The sequence below is a fragment of the Pygoscelis adeliae genome, unplaced genomic scaffold, assembly GCF_000699105.1.
Source record: "Pygoscelis adeliae isolate BGI_AS28 unplaced genomic scaffold, ASM69910v1 Scaffold26, whole genome shotgun sequence".
In the NCBI taxonomy this organism is placed as follows: domain Eukaryota; kingdom Metazoa; phylum Chordata; class Aves; order Sphenisciformes; family Spheniscidae; genus Pygoscelis; species Pygoscelis adeliae.
The window spans coordinates 3,977,866-3,996,417 of record NW_008825104.1 but is presented as its reverse complement, the minus strand read 5'-3'; the positions used below and the strand labels follow the sequence as shown (position 1 = coordinate 3,996,417).

The following is an 18,552-nucleotide window of genomic DNA, read 5'->3' as shown; positions in this document are numbered from 1 at the left end:
AAGAGCTCCAAACTGACACATCTTCTAGGGTCAATAAGAGCGCAGATAGGAAGGAGGAGCATGAAGAGGAATGACTGTGGTAAAACAGACTTTGTTGCAAACAGGTAGGAAGAGGTTAAAGACAGCACAGCCAGCCTGGAAAACAGAGTTTATGTGACAGGATAACAGGCTGCAGCTATTTTGAACAAGCCAGGGGAAGAAGGAGAGGAAAAGAGTCAGAACTGCTCTAATTTTGGCCTCGTTTACGCACAGAAAGTATTTCTAAAGTTATGGTGGTGACTAGTTGTGATCAGTGTCTGCACATGTAAATACAATTTCTTCAGCTACCAGTACTGATGTAAAACCAAACTTGCCCCCAAGTAACAGTAACAGGAAAAAAGCAGTGTTCACATAGAGAAAACAGACACTTAGTCATCAACAGCCTCAGTATATTCAGAGAGATACCAGAAGTCCCCAAAGAATACATAGATATAGCTAAAGCAAATTTGGATAGATACAGGCAGGAAATCTTTGGAAAGGTAATAGCACAAAACATATGGGGATGCTTTACTTATATTCAGTGTTGTTCTATACTGCCTTATAAAGGTAAGCTGTTTCACAGATGCTATTTGCTCATATTAACTAGTCATAACAGGGGTCTGAACATAATTTTCTGAGCAATTTGAACTATTTCTTTTCATGTGCTGGTATCTACAGATAGCACCTTCAGGGCTGCCACTGTGATCTAGATCTATTACAGATTATATACCCAAGATCACCTTATTAAGGTGTAAAGTAATTTTGTAATACAGTATCTCTCATATGTGAGCAAAATCAAGGTAATTTGTTGGCACTGAACAGCCAGTTCTGCTTTGGGAAATGGACTTATTCAATTTTTCCAATTGTAAGGGGTTGTTATTAGACTAATCCCATTAATATTATCAAATTATAAACAAAGAAGAGTAAGACAAAGTAAGCCCATTTTAATAGCCTTTGGCTGTCCTGATGATGCAAAGTGAACAACTCAGTAGAAGTTCAATCTTTTGATCTTTAAGCAGTTTTCAGGCACGTCCTTTTGCCTAAAACATGCACATCATTGGCAGGAACAGTAAGATTTTTACAGGCTTAAGTAAAATGTTGTTGCGACCTGTACCTGAAAAGCATTGTCACTGTTCAACCTTCTGCCTTCATATCCTTCAATTTTACTACTGTGTTTGAATGTGAATTTGTTGTATACTAATAGTCAGAATGAAATCATTGAGCAAACTGTTGAGCTCTAGGGATAGCAAATTCAGACTTGTTTTTTAAACATCTTTCTTAGAGCAGTATTTGTGATTCAAATCAGCTAAAACCTGTATTAATTCATGCCTTTATAATTAATTCTACTGAATCCAGGGGAGTAAAAATAGCAGGCAATAAATATGTTGCAATTCACACACATATACAAGCATAGTCTTCTCTTGCAGCACTAGTACAGTCTTTCCTACAGTGTTTCAGGAGAGTGCTGGAGTGTACGGAAAGTCTGCAAATGATCAAAGATATGTGGTGTGTCATCTCAGCATCATGAATGAATTAAGCTAAAAATTCCAAAGGCATAAGGCCATTACTACATACACCAATTTCCATTATGGTGATCAGTTGCTGGGCAAAGCACTGGCACAAAAATGTCTTTTTGACTCCATGAGCAATCCTTATTACTGCTCAAGGGAGTTCGGTAGTAAGAATCCTTTGTCCAGCTACAGAATGTCAATAAATCCTTCAGGCACATCAGTAAGATAATGCTGGTGAATCAGCCTGGGATTGTCTTAAAAAAAAAGTTATGGATTTTAGTACTGATAGGCAAAAAATGCAGAAATCTTATAAAAGTGTCACGTCTGAGAGAAAGCTGGATGTTAGAGAGAAGGAATTTTCCCCAATGCATTTTACTGCTGTTGCTGGGAAAGCTGAAGAAAAACATTTAGCTTCCTTTCACCCAAGCCCCACATAAAAATGGCAAGAGTCCAAACAGTTAAAAATAGAGGGATTATCCAAGCCTTTAGATTAAAAGGGCTTGTTTCCTGGTTGCCACATATGGTCCTTCTTAGACCAGGTGCTTATATTCCTACATAAAATACTTCAGGCCCACTTTTCCATTGCTGATAGTCAGAGCACCTAAAAAGTCATTGTCCTGCAGCGGAGTGCTACTAAACATATATCACAGATATTTGATAACCTTCTTGCCAGAGCTAGTGCTGAGCCTGTCCAGCACTTTTCAAAAAACTCTGAATATCACTTTTTGATGGGTGTTGATAATATGCAAAGGCTGTGGAAACAGAGTTTCTGAATGTACTATGGACAATTTTCTAATGTCCAGACCTTTCAAGATCTTTTAAAAAATGAGTACAAAGATGCATATCATAGCTTGGCCAATTACAGCACTTGATGTGCAAGTAAAACTGTGGAATTTGCCTTCCTGCCTTGGACTACTGCCTAAGGCATTGCACAGGTTCAGCATATCATGCCTTAAAAACGTTAATATGAAATTTCAGCAAAATGCTGTTGAACCACATCCACAGGATGGCAGTAGAAAATAGCTGTCAGGAAGTCTACTGTAAGTCAATGACTGCTGTTAGGACTCAAAAGAATATAAAGCTTCTTTTCTGACAGCCACAGCAATAAAAAGTTGGACTTAAGTTACCCTGTGAATAATGTTTATTACTCTGAGAATAGATTCTCAGGGCTAAAGAAGAAAAGAAAAAGATAAATATAATGAACTGAAGATAGGTGACTTCTTAATTATGACCAAACCCTTATGAGCTTATTTCTGAGGTATTAAAAAAGGGCAAAATAAGATGACTTCATTTTATAGCACACCTTGAATTCTAAATATTCCTGGCCAAGATTCAAACCCATATGTCTGGCAGCTGTAGTAAAACTGATGAATTGTTGGTTACCTGATGCAATTTGACCTTGATTTATTCTGCGGGAGATGACCTATTTCTATTCCACTTTCAGCTTAGGTTTGGCTTATTTGTTGTGTCCACTCCTTGACAAGACTCTGGAATTATAAAGTTGGTGCTTCCCAAGTTCGTTCACAAGAAGGTATTTATCATTTATGTGAAAGTAACGATTGCATTTTGAAGTCATAAAAATCTCCTAAATGTTACTTCTTCAGAGAATTTTCACTCTCTTCCATTCATATTTATATTACAGGCAGAGCTAGGAAACTGTGCAATGTTATTGCAAGCCCCTTGGGCACACACATTACAACACAGGTCATAATTACCTCATCGTACAGTATTTTTTTTCCACATCACTCTGCCAATGCACAGAACAAAGAGGGCTTAAGGGGTAAACCATAAATGTAGTGAAAAAAACTTGGTTTCCCTCATCTGCTGCAGAAGTTAGAAGGTGCTCTATGAATAAGGCTGCGAACTGCAAGATGAGAAAGCAATCTCGTGGTTAAGGTAGTTGAGTGCTGTCAGGAAAAAGGATACAATCCACACCCCTGCTGCAGAATTTGTATATGATGCAAACAAGTCATTTAAAGCTGACTAAATGGTCATTACGTATGCATTTCACATTTTCTGGGTGCTCAGCTTAGCACCTTCAGGTTTGTGTTGCTGAGGTGCTGAGCACTTACAGCTGCAGTGGAAGTTACACTTTCAGCCCATTCCCTCTTCTAAAATGCTCAGTGACTGGGATTGTTGGTACCACACATGTCAAATTGGACACCTGAAGTCAGTTTTAACAATGCCTTTTTCCTTTGTGCCTCAATTTCTACATCACCTCCTTTCAAAGCAGTGTTTGGAAAATACGGAACGTTTATGAAAGGGTAGGAAAGCACTCTAGGAGCACCCAAAAATGTTCACAAGACTAATATCTCTCCTTCAGAGCAGAGCTTCCATGGCTATAGAATAGTTTGTTTTGGCTCTCAAGAGAGTCACGACCAACCAAAGACTTTTCAGAACCTGCTGACTGCTGAGCAGTCCAGAATAGCACAGGCCACTAAGAAGATAAGGCAAAAGACGAGAAAAGGTGGATTAATACAAGTTCTTTACATTGTGGAGCTGGATTAACTAACATACTTATTGGAAATCAGCTAGTTTATAGCTAGTCATCATGAGTGTCCTTTAAAATTTGTGTATTGAAAAGTAAAAAAAAAAAAAAAGAAAAAAGAAAATTATCAAATTATTATTCTTTCCCACCATGTTGTCATCTGGAAGACAGAAACCTGCCTATGACTAGCAGTAGTAACATATCTTCACCTTTTAACACAATTTCATCATCTACCCGAGAACCCTTTGAAAACGATACAGTCTCTAACATCTTATTTTAGCAGTTGTGCAAATCAACTGAAATTTTATAAAGAATTTGCAGGCAAAAGCTATGCTATAATGGCATAAAATTTGAAAGTAGTCATCAAGAATTTAGGACAAACTACTTAATTACCTCAAATACAGGCAATAGTAAATTAAAATGTAAATACGTAGATGAGTGTGAGTGCATACGGAATCCAAATCTGTTAAGTTTTTGAAGCAACCTTAACATTGCCCTGCAGACAGCTGATGAAGAGGAAACTGAAATGTGTGTCGGGTATCATATACACCACACATTTCCAAATTGCTCACCATAGCCCTACCTGGCAAAAAGCCAGTATGATCCCTAAATAACCTGGCGTACAATTTATGAAACACCTTTTGTACTACCCTGCATGACACTGGCAAAGCGCCAGTGGTTTGGCAACTGGCTGGACTCCAAGAGGAGTTGTGCAGGAGGAAAAGGAGGGGCTGCCCAGCCTGGTCTCTTGTGCATGGTAGCACGAACTGGCCTCCTTCCACACACTTTTCTTCCAGCCCAACCTCCAGCTGCACTTTGCGGCTGGTTTGTGGTCATTTCATTGGTTCAGAGCAGGAAAAAAAGTACATATTGGAAAAGTAAAATAGTGACAGAGTGAGCAAAGTTGTTGTGCCTAGATTGCCTTTTGAGGGGAAACTGGAAGCCTGTTTCAGGACCAGATTCACTCTGGATGCAGCTTTAAAGTGAAAGGGACATAATCTTAAGCATGAAGGACCTTGTATGCAAAAACAGATCAGGCAGCTTCGTGTACCATAAATGCCTGGAAAGGCTGTTCAGCCCTACAGCTACTCGCAGAGCCTGGATATTCCTGGCAAACTGTGGCAAGTCGTGCCAGGCTATGGAGATCAGAGGAGTCTTAGAAGGAAAGACAGGACCGTCAGAGATGGGCAATGGTGGCTGTTAAACTGGATAAAAAAATGTCAGGGAAAAAAAGTATGGGAAACAAGTTATTTGAGTCCCTGCAGGTATTAATTTTCCAATAGTTCTATGAAACATGAAGAAGTTTTGCCTCAGTCTAAAAAAAAGTGTCTAGGAAGTGACTTCTAGAATTGCTTGTTTCCTTATAACCCAGCTGTCAATAACTGGCAGTGATGGTTCCATCGTTTTTGGAACTTTGGGGGAAAAAATCTCATCTACAGTATATATCAGCAATGTCTCTCCTGGCACAGGTAGATTCAGCCTATCAGCCTTTTTTACATCAATAATATAAAGTGATAAGTTTTCTATCTGAGTTGTTGCAAAAAACACCAACAACCCTGTTGCAAGTAAATTTCTGAGGTGGAATTCCAGACGGCTATTATTGAACACATAAGCTTTTTAAAAAAGAAAAATGGGGAAGAATTTACTACAATCCCAAAGCTAGCATAAACTATTAAAACCAACGATTAGCTACAAATACAGATGCGCTGGAATAGATATCAGTTACATTCCTTTTATCATTCCTAGTAATGATGATTATTTTTGCTTCCATTAACATCAATGGTTTTTCCAATTATTTTTCTTTACTTCATTTTAAGAAAATATTTGTGGCTGTTACATTCAGGAATATCAAAACAGCTATTTCTAAAGGATATTTTATTAGAATTATATCATAGAATTTGGATGATGAAGTAATTCTTGCCAGAAGAACAATTTCCTGAGGTATAATAAAAACAGTAGTGCTTAATATTAAAGCTTAGTGCTTTGGATTCATAAGTAGCCTAGTATGGTTATTCGATACAACCACAAAAATGGACATCAATTTCTTGTATGAAGAAGCATACATTTTTTAAATGCCAATGAAAAGAAAACAGAGAAGCCAGTCTACAGTCTTCCTCTCCTGATGGACAATACTATAGCCAGTTGCACCTCTGCCCAAAAACTTAGACCTGCCAGCAAGGCATCACACATTTATAAACTAGAAATATTTTTCACCATATTTGAAACTTCTAGTGAATGACATAATGAATAGCACTGTGACAGGAGAAAAGACACACTGTCCTTTGGCAAGAATCTGGGCAATTTTACAGCAAATTTGTTTAAGGAGGGGCAGGGGGAGAAATATCCCAGTCTATTCAAGAAAATGCAGCTTTTACATTTTTACACCCGACATACAACAGCATATGACTCGACTGTTCTTCCTTCAGTCCATTAAGTGACGTAACATCAGCATTAAAAAGTACCCTGTATCTGAAAAAAACTCCCACGTTGTCTAGCAGCAATGCTTGCAGGACATGAAAATTGTCCTGAGCTTTCCTGCAAGAGTCATGAAGAGTCAGGAGCAGTGCCCGAGACATTTTTGTATCCGCTTAATGCTCAGTATGTACACTCCTAGCAACCCTGCATACACATTCATAGCAGACTGGTTAACAGCTCAGCATGGTTCAAGCCCACAGTCTCCTCCAGAAGATGCTGTTCAGCTCCAGACAGTGATTTTTATTATCATCCCCACCATTTCACAGCCAACCGACAAATGCAGCTATATTGCTATTTTGGACCAACTACTGCCTTCATAGCCACTAGGGGAAACCCAGAAATATTCCATTACTGTTTTCAGAAATACTATTAATTACCTGTGTTTTAAATGAGAGTAGCAGTTAGACCTTCATTTTTCATAAGATACTACATTTGTGGTTTTTTCCTGATTAGGTGGTTTTTGATGCAAAATACATACAAAAGAGCTCAAAAAATCTCTTTTTCCCCCTTGATATTCATAAGACAAACTATTTGTTCAGCCCACTCAAAACACCACTACCACTGTAAAGCTCATACATAACCATTTCTATTTACCATTTCTGCTGGTACATAGAGGTAGTGTCAGTGAGGTTAGGAGAGGTGTATGCACATACCTTCTGTCTGTAGGATACAGCTCCACAGTAATGACATCTAGAGAGTTCCACGCTGAGATGGTAAGGCCATTGTAGAGGCACAGCATACCTATCATCATGGATTCACTGGTCCCAAACCACAGGAAAAAACAGCTGATGCCAGAGAGAACCATGGAACCACCTAGGTACAAGGCAGGTGAGCTGTATGTAAAGAATTATCTTTGTTTGTTTTGTCTAATGTTTCTATTCACACAGTGTAGCTAAATAACCGACCCATATATTTGAGTTAAAAACTAAAGAGACCTCCTCTGCTGGTAAGACTAGTCAGGCAGACAAACGTAAGGGGCTCATAGAAAAAAACTGTAACTCCTCAAAGATTAGGATATATCATAAAGTATTAAGCTGGAATCCTCTCTGAAGTCCCAAAGTAAGCTGCTTGGGGAAATCTACCCCCATTCTTCCTTGTTCATCATCTTCTGCAATTACATGAAACTCATTCATATATTGTAGCAATAGAAACACTGAGTGGGAATTGCATTTGTATAGAGATATTCTCCTAGAAAATTAACACAATGAACTACCACATAGTTGTTTAAGCAAATTGAAAACAGATTTGTCATTGCAGGTAATCCACAGGAGACATCTTTCAAATATGTTACTTTGCAAAATAGATAACAGGCAAGGGATTGCTGGCCCTTCCGAGGAGCTGCTCCACTAGCTAGGGTCACCTGTGCACATCTCGCTTTCCTTTCAGCTGAAGCAAAAACAAGCCAATGGTCAGCACTCTCCAAAATCTCATCCCAAATGCCTAAATAACGGTCTTGTAATATCAGCATGGAAGAGCAATGACTGATAATGTGGCCTAGCAGAACTGGTTACAGAACCCTTTGTTCCTAGTGTTTATAAATTGGGGGCTTTCTAAAATGACACTCATGATGCCACATAAACGAAGTGTCTGCAGAAGGAATGTTTTGCATCTCTCTGAACAAAATCCTTTAAAAAGAGAACATGTTACTTTATTGGGAAATCTTTAGGTTTTGGTGGTGTTCCCCATTTTAAAGTGAAGCCCCTACCTAGCATTGTTAACCGTCCAATTCTATCCATCAGGAGAGCAGACACAATATTCCCTGGTAACACTGCCAAAGTTCCCAGGAAATTAACAAAGTAAATCCAGTAGGCACTGTAGTCGTCATCGAAAGAAATCTGGCATCCTGTCCTGATGTGGAAAAATGTGCAATTTATCAATTCGCTGTTAACAAATTTATATTGCTCAAGATCTGTGGAAAGAAGAAAAAGAAACATTTCAGCTAACAGCCAACTCCATGTGCGGCTTTTGTTTAAAAACATTTCAAGTTTAGGCAACTTTAATGACAACTCGGAGGTTTCACTGCTTCTTATAATGGGACTAGTAATTGCTGTTAATTTTGATACCTGTTTATCATGAAAAGCTCATGAAAAAGAGCAACTAAGGCCTGGAATTAGGCAAGTTATATTAATGTATTTCAGCTCTGCTTGGACTGTATTTGGTTAAGGCTTTTCAGCACCAGCTGGTCTTGCATAAAAAGCACCAGGTATTTGCAAACTTCTATCACTCCATCTTGCTAGGTATCAGACCTTCCATTTCCACACCAGACAGCCTTTCAGATGAGACTGCTGATTGTGCGCAGTTTGGTTTGACTTCCTTTAAAGCGAAACATTCCTACAGAATTCAGATTAAACTAATTTTCATTTCTGAGAAGGCCTCGTGGTCTTCAGCTCGAACATGGATGAGTTACTACATACAACCATTCAGGCCATTCTTCTTCCACTACAATTTTGGAGATCTCTCCCCATACTTCTACTTTCTTTCTGTTCCTCCTGTCAGCCTTATAACCCTGAATCAAGAATACCTTCCTTCCACACCACGCAAAGCAAGCTGGGTGTTGCTTGCTCCGAAACCTAACTCTGTTATTAATATGATTGCTGGAGTTACAGGAAAATGCTAAGAAGTGCCCCATCTTTCCAACAAGCTTAGTTGGCCATGTTCTACTTTCAGTTATGTTTTATTAAACTGAAAAAAAAAAGTCTTCTGTTTAAACATATGAAAATATGCATTCCTATTTTTGTTAGAATACTTAGGAGAGTGGAAGGTAGTTTGAATCCTGAACTCAGATTCCCATGCCACAGCAAGCACAATGAACATAATATTTCACGAGTCCCGTTTAGACTAAATAAAAATACACTAGTTAAAGCTACCAGTAAAGCAGTAAGTAAATTTTCTCTTCTCCAGACTGAATCTCTTTAGAGATGATTACAATCAAAGAGATGTTTATTATCTGATTCAATATTAAGGCCTGCGGTATCTCTAGTGTGGGTGTGATCCTTTCACTGTTCTGTTATAACATTCTGGAGGCGTGTTGCTTTTTATAGCTTTTTATTCCCTACAAGAAGGCTCCTTGTATGCCTTATTAGAAATCCAGAAGTTATAAACACAAGATGAGAACATGCAGCTGAATAATGGATGTTTAGGGTTTTTTCTCATAATACCTGTGTTGTAGAAGGTTGTATTCACGAAAGTACAGTTTCTGAAGTATGTGTTCAGTGAAGTAATGTCTTCAAACACACAGTTCTTAAAAAGTGAATCTTCAAAGGTTACTGATTTAAACTTCATCATAATAAACCTGCCCAATACAAATAATTTCTGTCAGTCTACCTTCATAGGTTAGAAAGAGCAACAGGTCAAGCTGGTGCAGCTATACAGGTCTAAAAAATCTCAACCCCAGAAACAGTGATTCCTTAAAGGCATTCTGAAGACGTAATTAATGATTAGCTGATTTTAGAATACTATCGTTCAGAAAAAGCATTAATAAGACAAATAGCTCCACATAGCTACCGTCCACAACTGGTAATACAATTTCTTTGATAATATTTCTGTTATTACTTGTCCTTAACCATCAACCAAAATCAATGTCATGACATTCATGGAATAGCCTTGTAAAATCATTATTACATGTAATTTGACATTACAGTCGGAAATTGGGAGATCATGCTCCAGAAACTCAGTCTCTTGGAACAAATGAGCACCTGCTGGTACCAACAAGCTGGAAAGAAAGAATTTTTTAAAGAATCTTTATTTCTCCAGATGAACACACTGGGCACCGTGCCAGGCTCAAGTGCAAAACATACTGGTCCAAGTGTTAAAATCTGGTTTCACAAAATGGATTAACATGAACACAACAATTACATTGCCAGTTATACAGCCAGATATCTAATTGAAAGTATATGTTTGTTACTCCTGTGTCTGTAGATGCAATTGCAATTACTGTGTACATAAAACAGGTATAAACAAATTGTCGTAGTTTTTCTTATTTCTGAACATCCTCCTTCCTACTGACACTCATTTAACTCCTAGGTCTTTAATCATGACTGTCAATCAAGTCATTAATAGAAAAAGTCAATGACGAGGTGTATTAGTAGCAGTAACTTTCTACCTCAATTTTACTAGACTAAAACAACGCTGTAAGCCTTTTTTAGGATAATTCTACCAAATAACGTCATTATGCTAACAAAAAAAAGACAGATGTAGCAATACATCATCATTTTTGTGATGTCTTTTATTTCACGTGAAGGTGTGGAAAAAGCTACAACTAAAAAAGGGCAGTTTTGCTGGCAGACTTCACCTATAGGGGCAACAGTTTGAAAAGCAGTTCTTTAATTGTTGTATGGCAGTAAGAACTGTTAAAATGGCAAAGCCTTCCAAACACAGACCTGGCTCTGCTCTAATTAAACCTGGTGTGACTAGCTAAGTATTTTTTTTATTACAAGTTTTTTAGCAGGAATAGGAGCACCCAAAATATGCTGCCTACGAAATAGTAGAAATTAAACTCTCTCGCCAATGAAGCTGTTGGAATCACATCTTTATGAGAAAGGAGAGCAAAAGCTAATTGTGTTTATCACAGGAAAAGACTTACTAGCTAATGAATTCTCTTTGTTTATTGGTCACAAGAATGGTGTTTTCAGCCCATTAGTTTTAGTTACTATATCATTTATCATTTGTGACAGACTCTGATTAAAATCAGGCTGGCATTCAGTTTCAACTCATTATCATTTTTCATATAGCACTTTCCATTTGAAAATGTAGCTTAATTCCAGAGAAGAACAAAGAAAGTTTAGAAATTAGATTAGTCAGTTGGAACAGAAATAACAGACTACGTGTCCTTCATTCTTCTGATGCAATTTTTACCTTTGGACAGGAAACATGTTGTGACTATATTAAAATTGGTGTTGCGATGATTTGAATTAAAACCCAACAGAAATGTAATGAAGCAAAAAGTCAAGTATTGATGGATCTTCTAGTTAAGAAAGAACATGAAGGAAATATTTAGGTTGAGGGTGAGGGGAGTATTGAAAAGTTTGTGGAAGAAGAAGATCTGATGAGTTCATACTTCTGTGGAAAATGTTTGGTGACTCTCAAATAACTGTCAGAAACCTATTAAATTTGCGCATCTGAAAGAATAAGTTAGTGGTTTAGAGTAGACTAATGTTAGAATTTAGTGTTTTACAAGAATTTTCAGTTCAAATTGATAAGACCTCGGTTGACAGAGTGCTGTCAGTTACTGACAGTAAATAGTTCTTTGCTTTTAGGAGAACATCTACCTCCTGGAAAGGAGCGTAACTGGGAAGCTATGGCTAGTTTAAAAATGAGATAACTGACATTTTCTGTCTGCAATGCATAAATCTTTAACTGTGTCAAAACTCAAGTTCTTATAAAAATAATTTTAAAAGCCCCATATTACTAAAATAACTAATTTTCTTCACTTAGATACAGATTTTCCTATGGAAATAATAATTACTTAGCACCATGACATCCAGGACCATTCACATGGTTGTTCTGTATATTTCTTAAGAGAAACCAGATACCTAAAACAGCTGTGTTTAATTTTCCCCTAAGTTACGTAGTTATCTGTAAAGTCCAGATAGAGCCTTAATATGTTTGGATTCAGTTAAAAAACACAAAAGGCATTGCCAATGTGTTGTTTCCCATTTCAGAGCTGTTCGTATTTTTTATTGATTTACAGTAATGTTTAGCTTTTATTTTTTTGTGATAAGATCCTAACCTCTCAATGTTCAGCATTTTCACTGAAGCACCTTTCATTGATATAAGAAAAGAACCAGCAACAGAGATCAAAGTACGTCCTTCCCCAGCCCCCTTACAATATGCTGCATGTTTTGGGTCTGAAAACCTTTGAATCCCAATGTGAAAGGAAGTATCATTAACTTAGGCTTTTCGGTCTGTTTTTCAGGATGACAAGGAAGCTGGGTTTGCATGCGGGATCCTCATACAGGAACCAGCAGGGCATGTACAGGTCCACTTCTCCCCATGCTCCACGAGTCATAAGAAATTAAGAACAGAAATAAATTCCCACTGAAAAGTAACAAACCCATCTATCATTAGCTAATGGAGAAAAATATTTGATTATTAGGACATGCTTTAAAACATGCATTTGTTTATTCCAGCCAAGTCAGGGTATTAGGAAATGTCTAAACCTGTCATTGATGTATTGTCCATTGCTGTGAATCTGATTTTCCAATGTGAAGTTGAAGACGAAATGTGAAACCTCCTCATTGTGGAAATGTTTCACTCGGGATGCATACTCATCTGACTGCAGATGTTTAATGACATCGGGAAACCAGACCGATAAGCCGTAGTAGCTGTGAAAAACAGAAAAAGCTCAGTCACCAGTCTTACTTGTTCGGAAATCTGTGTGAGGTGAGGATGAGCAGCTCCCTTGACTGCTTACATGATGGAGCAGTTGCTCCATCATAATAAAATTCTCCATAAAATAAAAATTTTGAAAGATTCTGACACCAGAAGATGCCAGTTTTGTGAAGCAGATATTCTTGATGAGTCAGGCTTGCAACTAAGAACAGACTAACCGATAAATACAACATTTTGTGGAAAGATACTGAATAAAACCTTTCTGAATAAAAAGGATAATTATAGTGACAGAGAATTGCATGCAGATTATTCTTCTGTCTGTCAAGTCTATCAAAATGGTTTAAGATCTCAAGCACTCTTACCCAAAAGACAGGGTGAACCATACAGCTGTAAGTTTGATCGTATTGTCCTTCACTGGGTAGTTGAAGCATCTCATAAACGTCAACCAAATCTGTAAATCATTAGGAAATATATTTATTTTAAATCATATTTTGAACAATTTTACTAAATGATAGAAGCTTTTTTATTCTGATTTGCTTGCTTCTTCAGGCCATCAGAGAGGGCAGATCAGCTCTTTGATACTGGTCACAGCTGCACTTCCCATACAAGTATGTTCATCTCCAGCTATATCCAGCTTATGCATGTTCTGTGACTTTCCATCTTCTTTTCATAGAATCATAGAATGGTTTGGATTCGAAGGGACCTGTAAAGATCGCCTAGTCCAACCCCCATTCCATGGGCAGGGACATCTTCCACTAGATCAGGCTGCTCAAAGCCCTATCTAATCTGACCTTGAACGCTTCCAGGGATGGGGCACCCAGAACCTCTCTGGGCAACCTGTTCCAGTGTTTCACCACCCTCAGCGTAAAAATTTTCTTCCTAATGTCCAATCTAAATCTATCCTCTTTCAGTTTAAAACTGTTATCCCTTCTCCCGTCACTACAGGTCTTGGTAAAAAGTCTCTCTCTGTCTCTTATAAGCCCCCTTTATGTATAGAAAGGCCGCAATAAGGTCTCCCCAGAGCCTTCTCTTCTCCAGGCTGAACAACCCCAACTCTCTCAGCCTTTCCTCACAGGAGACGTGTTCCACCCCTCTGATCATTTTTGTGACCCTCCTCTGGACTCGCTCCAACAGGTCCACATCTTTCCTGTGCTGAGGGCTCCAGAGCTGGACGCAGTACTGCAGGTGGGGTCTCCCCAGAGCAGAGTAGAGGGGCAGAATCACCTCCCTCGACCTGCTGGCCACGCTTCTTGTTATGCAGCCCAGGATACGATTGGCCTTCTGGGCTGCGAGCGCACATTGCTGGCTCACATCAAATTTTTTATGCACCAGTGTGGACTGTATCCGTTAATTCCCCCCTGCTCTGATCACTTCGAACTTTCCTAATCTCTAGGCAGCTTCATTGCACTATCTCAAATAAACCAGAGATCTTGTAAAAAATGTTTTCTTCTCACTTCCCAGTATTACACTGCTTTAAGTTTAGACAAACTATATTCCATAATTCAACATACACACTCAGAGTCTGATCTATCATAACCTATCACAGAAATTGGTACTTCAGCTATATGAGGAAAAGCTGGGACTACCCCCACATCAGAGACGCTACAGCAGAGCTGACTGAGAATGATATATTGCTCTCTCTCTCTCTCATCTCATGATGATCTTCTCCTTTTGAAGAGGCAGTCTGTCCTAGGAGGTTTCAGCACACATCATGCAACAGGGAAGGTGCTCTGATCCAGGGGCTAGTCCAGTGAGATAACAAGGATGTGAGACAACCAAGCTGCAACTCCTTTAAAGCTGGTTTAGTAAGAAGGCCAAATTATAACATTTCAGTATTCAACTACTCAATTTTTGGACAAATAATTATAAAAGTAGACACTTTCTGGATTTTTTTTTTTTCCATAGGGAAAATGCCATTTTTCCAAGCAAAGCAATTTTGTGACAAATCTTGGTTTATAACACTTCGTCATAGCTCTGGAGAGCTTTAAGATGCCGGATTTTTAACAGCTGTGAATATTTTTGACTTTTTTTTTTTAATTAATAAGTCTTTTCTCAATTTTCATTACAAGGTTCAAAGATACTGCATAATTTTGGTTTTGCAAAAAAGTAAAAAAGGATATGGAGCACAGTCCCAGTGAGCTTGTATTGAACTCTCTGAAATAGCTTTAATGTAGTTTCCTGGTAAAACATTTGACATGCCTAAAAATACATGCAGATATAATGCCTTAAAAAGGTTTTATTGATATTCATTTACACAGTTTATTCACGATTTTACCATTTGCAAGTATTTTTTTTCCTGCTGATAATTTTTCATCTCATCATGTGTCACCTCTTTCCATAGGTATATATTGATATGCATTCCCAGTACATATTATATTGTGGTGCGTGGGAATATGGCTATGTAACTATTAGCCATCACTTGTGTGAAGACCAGTGCAGCATTTTCCTCCTCAGAAGTTGGGACCAACCTCTGTGATTCACCTGCGCCTCTTCTGGGTCAGGAAACCAGAACCTTATGCTGGTTCCTGAATCTCTCAGTTGCATGGAAAATGTAGCATTGCAGCTATCACCAGCATGAGCTCAACCAACCCACCCCATTTCTGAAGGCTAATTAAAAACATGAAAGGTGATTACAGAACGAACAGAGATGTTGTTACTTACACCATATAGTTCTGTGCGAATTCTAACAAAACACCTCCTGTACCAAGTTCCTGTATCGCTCTCTATTTCTATGAGCTCATCTATCTGCTTTGGAGTTTTGATCCTGTTAACCTAGAAATAAAAATAGAACAGCAAATATTTGCATTTTCTTGAATCATTAACTGCCTGTTGAGGAGTATTGGAAGGTTTTAATAAACCCCATAAACTAAAAATGAGCAGATATTAAACCTGTGTCTACACTAGAAGTGCTTGAGAAATATAAAGGAACAGTAGCACACTATAATGCCAAAGTTCGTTATGGATGCAACTGTATTGGAAAAGCTCTAAATTCAAAGTATGCAGGAAACCCATTTCCTCTGAATGAAACAAACGTTACTGTCAGGTTCTGCTAGAGTGTTGCTGTACATACCCCTAATGCCACAAAGGATAAAACATTATTTAAACCCTCAGTTAACCTTGTCCAGGATTTGCTATCAAGTTGTTTCTGACTTGCTATCACAACATTCTTGAAAGTCTATGGATTAAAGGTACAGTAATGAAAATAGAAGTAGTTGAAATGTCAAGAATTAATAGTTGAATAACATTTTTCTTTTATTCTTATTTCCTTTAGTGTTAGACAGGGAACTCTCTTTGTCTTTTGGATGTTGACTTTGACTATCCTTTTTAATGAAGAAAGAAAAAGTTAGGTGAAATGATCTGGAACCACACATGTTATTGCTGTTATGAGCAATCATCTACTTCATCTAAAGTGAAATGAGATAAACAGACATCAGGGAAAAATACAGATTTACCAGTGACAGAAAATGTGATGTTGCCTACAATGCTAATTTTCATTTGCACTTTCCTGTGTAGCAGAACAAGAATGTGTTACATGGTCTTTCCAGACACAGGACCGACAAACTTATACCATTGTATGGTTTTGGTTTTGGCTTCCACTCTGGTCCCAGATTCATAGCGATATCACAAAAGGCAGTGTATTCATCCACAGTTTATTTAAAAATAAGACAAATAGAGAATGGAAAGAAATAAATAAAATAGGGAAAGGAACTGACATATAAGGAGGGAGAGTGCAACAGACTGAGTGTTCAATGTTTGCCTGCAGTTTCTGAAGGTAGCAATAGCTTGTGTTTCTTCTTAACAGAATGAGGACAGCACCACCCACAGAAATATCAGAGTGGATTACAGGACATCAGGGAATAGCAGTATTGATGGTAAAGCTCTAGTTTTCAGCTTACTGCTTTTACAGAGGTACGCTGTTTAAGATGCACCAGCAGCCTCATCCAGTGAACAAAAACAAAAGCCCACTAAGCTGTTTTAGCTATAACCACCCTCATTTCTGAAATACTGCAGCACACTGTCTTGCCAAACCATGACTATATCAAAAGCCTGTACCCTTCTTGTCATGCCTCTTCCAACAGCAGTAATCCTGTCTGCATCATTCCATTGATTTTAAGCTTTTCTTAAACTGCTTTTATGAAACACGCTATAGAAAAGACTGAGTGGAGTCCTCTGAGATTATTTAAGACCTTGTACATACAGACAACCTTACATGCCACACCTCCGGGCAGAAAGGGCATGCGTTTTGAATCACACTATTTATAAACCAGTACCACTCTTGTAGGCTCAGGGGCAGCCTTGTCGCCATCCTGGCCACCTGGCTCATTTGGAGCTGTGGAGGTTGGGGAAACATGTATATATCCTAGGACCATTGTATGTGACTGGGGACAAAAAGCCCCTGGTCTTGATGGTTCTTTAACATAAGAAAAGTCCTATTGAATCAGGACAATGGTCCATCTGGACCGTGCAAATTCAGCTGTCAGTATATGAAGAATGAAAGAAAAAACAATAAAGAATACCTATTTTAATGAAAATGGAACTTCTGTTTAAAAGAAATGGCTAGAAATATGCAATGTTTTAAATTTTACAAAATCAAGACATGCTGTGAAGGAAAATGTTTGCAGAAAAAAAGATTAATTAATACATAGGAATGGAAGAGTGGAGAGAATTTTGGTTTTAAAGATACAAAGATTTTTTTTTTTTACTTAAACATTTAAACCAACAGATCCAATGAATGTGTATTTTAAGGACCCAGGAGAGTAATTAAGCATGTACATAAATGTTTAGCTTGGTTAGTCCCATAATAGAAGATACTATCAACTTACTACTGTCTCTGGTAGTGTCACTGCTCTCAGGAGAGATTTTCAAAAGTATTAAGAGCCACCACCTCCACAGTCAGTAACTAGAATACATCCATTTTGGAGTTTCTAACTCTAAAACCAACTGTTCATCAGTTGATGCCTTCCCTGTTCTAAAGGCCTGAAGATAAAATCCTCAATAATATGAGTAACAAAAATAAATGTGACTTGTGAAAAAAGCTTCTAGGAACAGATGACATCAATATTGTTATGAAAACATATAAAAGGAAAGCACACTAAAACTACAGCAGTAATGGAGAAAAAGTTACATCAGCTGTAGAGTTAGAAAACATACTATCAAAGTGTATCTGGTGTAACTAGTGACACGAAGTGGGGGAAAAGAGTAATGTGTAAGTCATAAAATGGTGCTGGGTGAAGCAATGGGGTTTAGGAGAGCTGTGTGAATAAATTACTGAGACAAAATCTCACAATATCCAGGACTAACTTATATTAAAAAAAAAGAGAGACTAAAAGGATGTCCCAACCAAATTATGCATAAGTTCTTTGCTTTCTGGGTTTTATAAGATGAAGTGCTAATATGGTCCAATGAGGAGACGATGATGCATTTTCTAATCGTATTAAGGTAAGCTAAAAATAGAGACTTCTATACATGTGTAACCTTGACGTACAGTACAGTGTTTCTAATGCTTCAACTCCTCAATATCTGGAGTTGAGTTTTCCCAATGTTCATGGCAGAAACTGGCAAAAGTCCCAATAAAGTGGTGGGTTTTCCTTATTCATGCCTTATTCATGGCTAACCAATTAACAAAACCAGCTATAAATAAAATGCTGAGTTCAACATGGTTCAGTGTCACATTTTAACAACCGTAGAGAGAAAGACTTGTTAGATCACAAGAACTGGAAACAAGAAGCA

At 37.9% G+C, this 18,552-nt stretch overlaps 1 protein-coding gene across 1 annotated transcript in view; it reads right to left on the bottom strand.

Annotated features, from left to right (window-relative positions):
- Nucleotides 1–18,552, bottom strand: part of SV2C (synaptic vesicle glycoprotein 2C) — an 83,427-nt gene that overhangs the window by 3,016 nt on the left and 61,859 nt on the right. The window contains exons 6-11 of the mRNA XM_009327246.1: nucleotides 15,484–15,594; nucleotides 13,185–13,273; nucleotides 12,651–12,815; nucleotides 9,651–9,784; nucleotides 8,198–8,401; nucleotides 7,146–7,305 (exon numbers count right to left, since the gene is read on the bottom strand). Of these exons, the coding sequence (XP_009325521.1) occupies nucleotides 7,146–7,305; nucleotides 8,198–8,401; nucleotides 9,651–9,784; nucleotides 12,651–12,815; nucleotides 13,185–13,273; nucleotides 15,484–15,594 (863 nt within the window). The remainder of the gene's footprint in view (nucleotides 1–7,145; nucleotides 7,306–8,197; nucleotides 8,402–9,650; nucleotides 9,785–12,650; nucleotides 12,816–13,184; nucleotides 13,274–15,483; nucleotides 15,595–18,552) is intronic.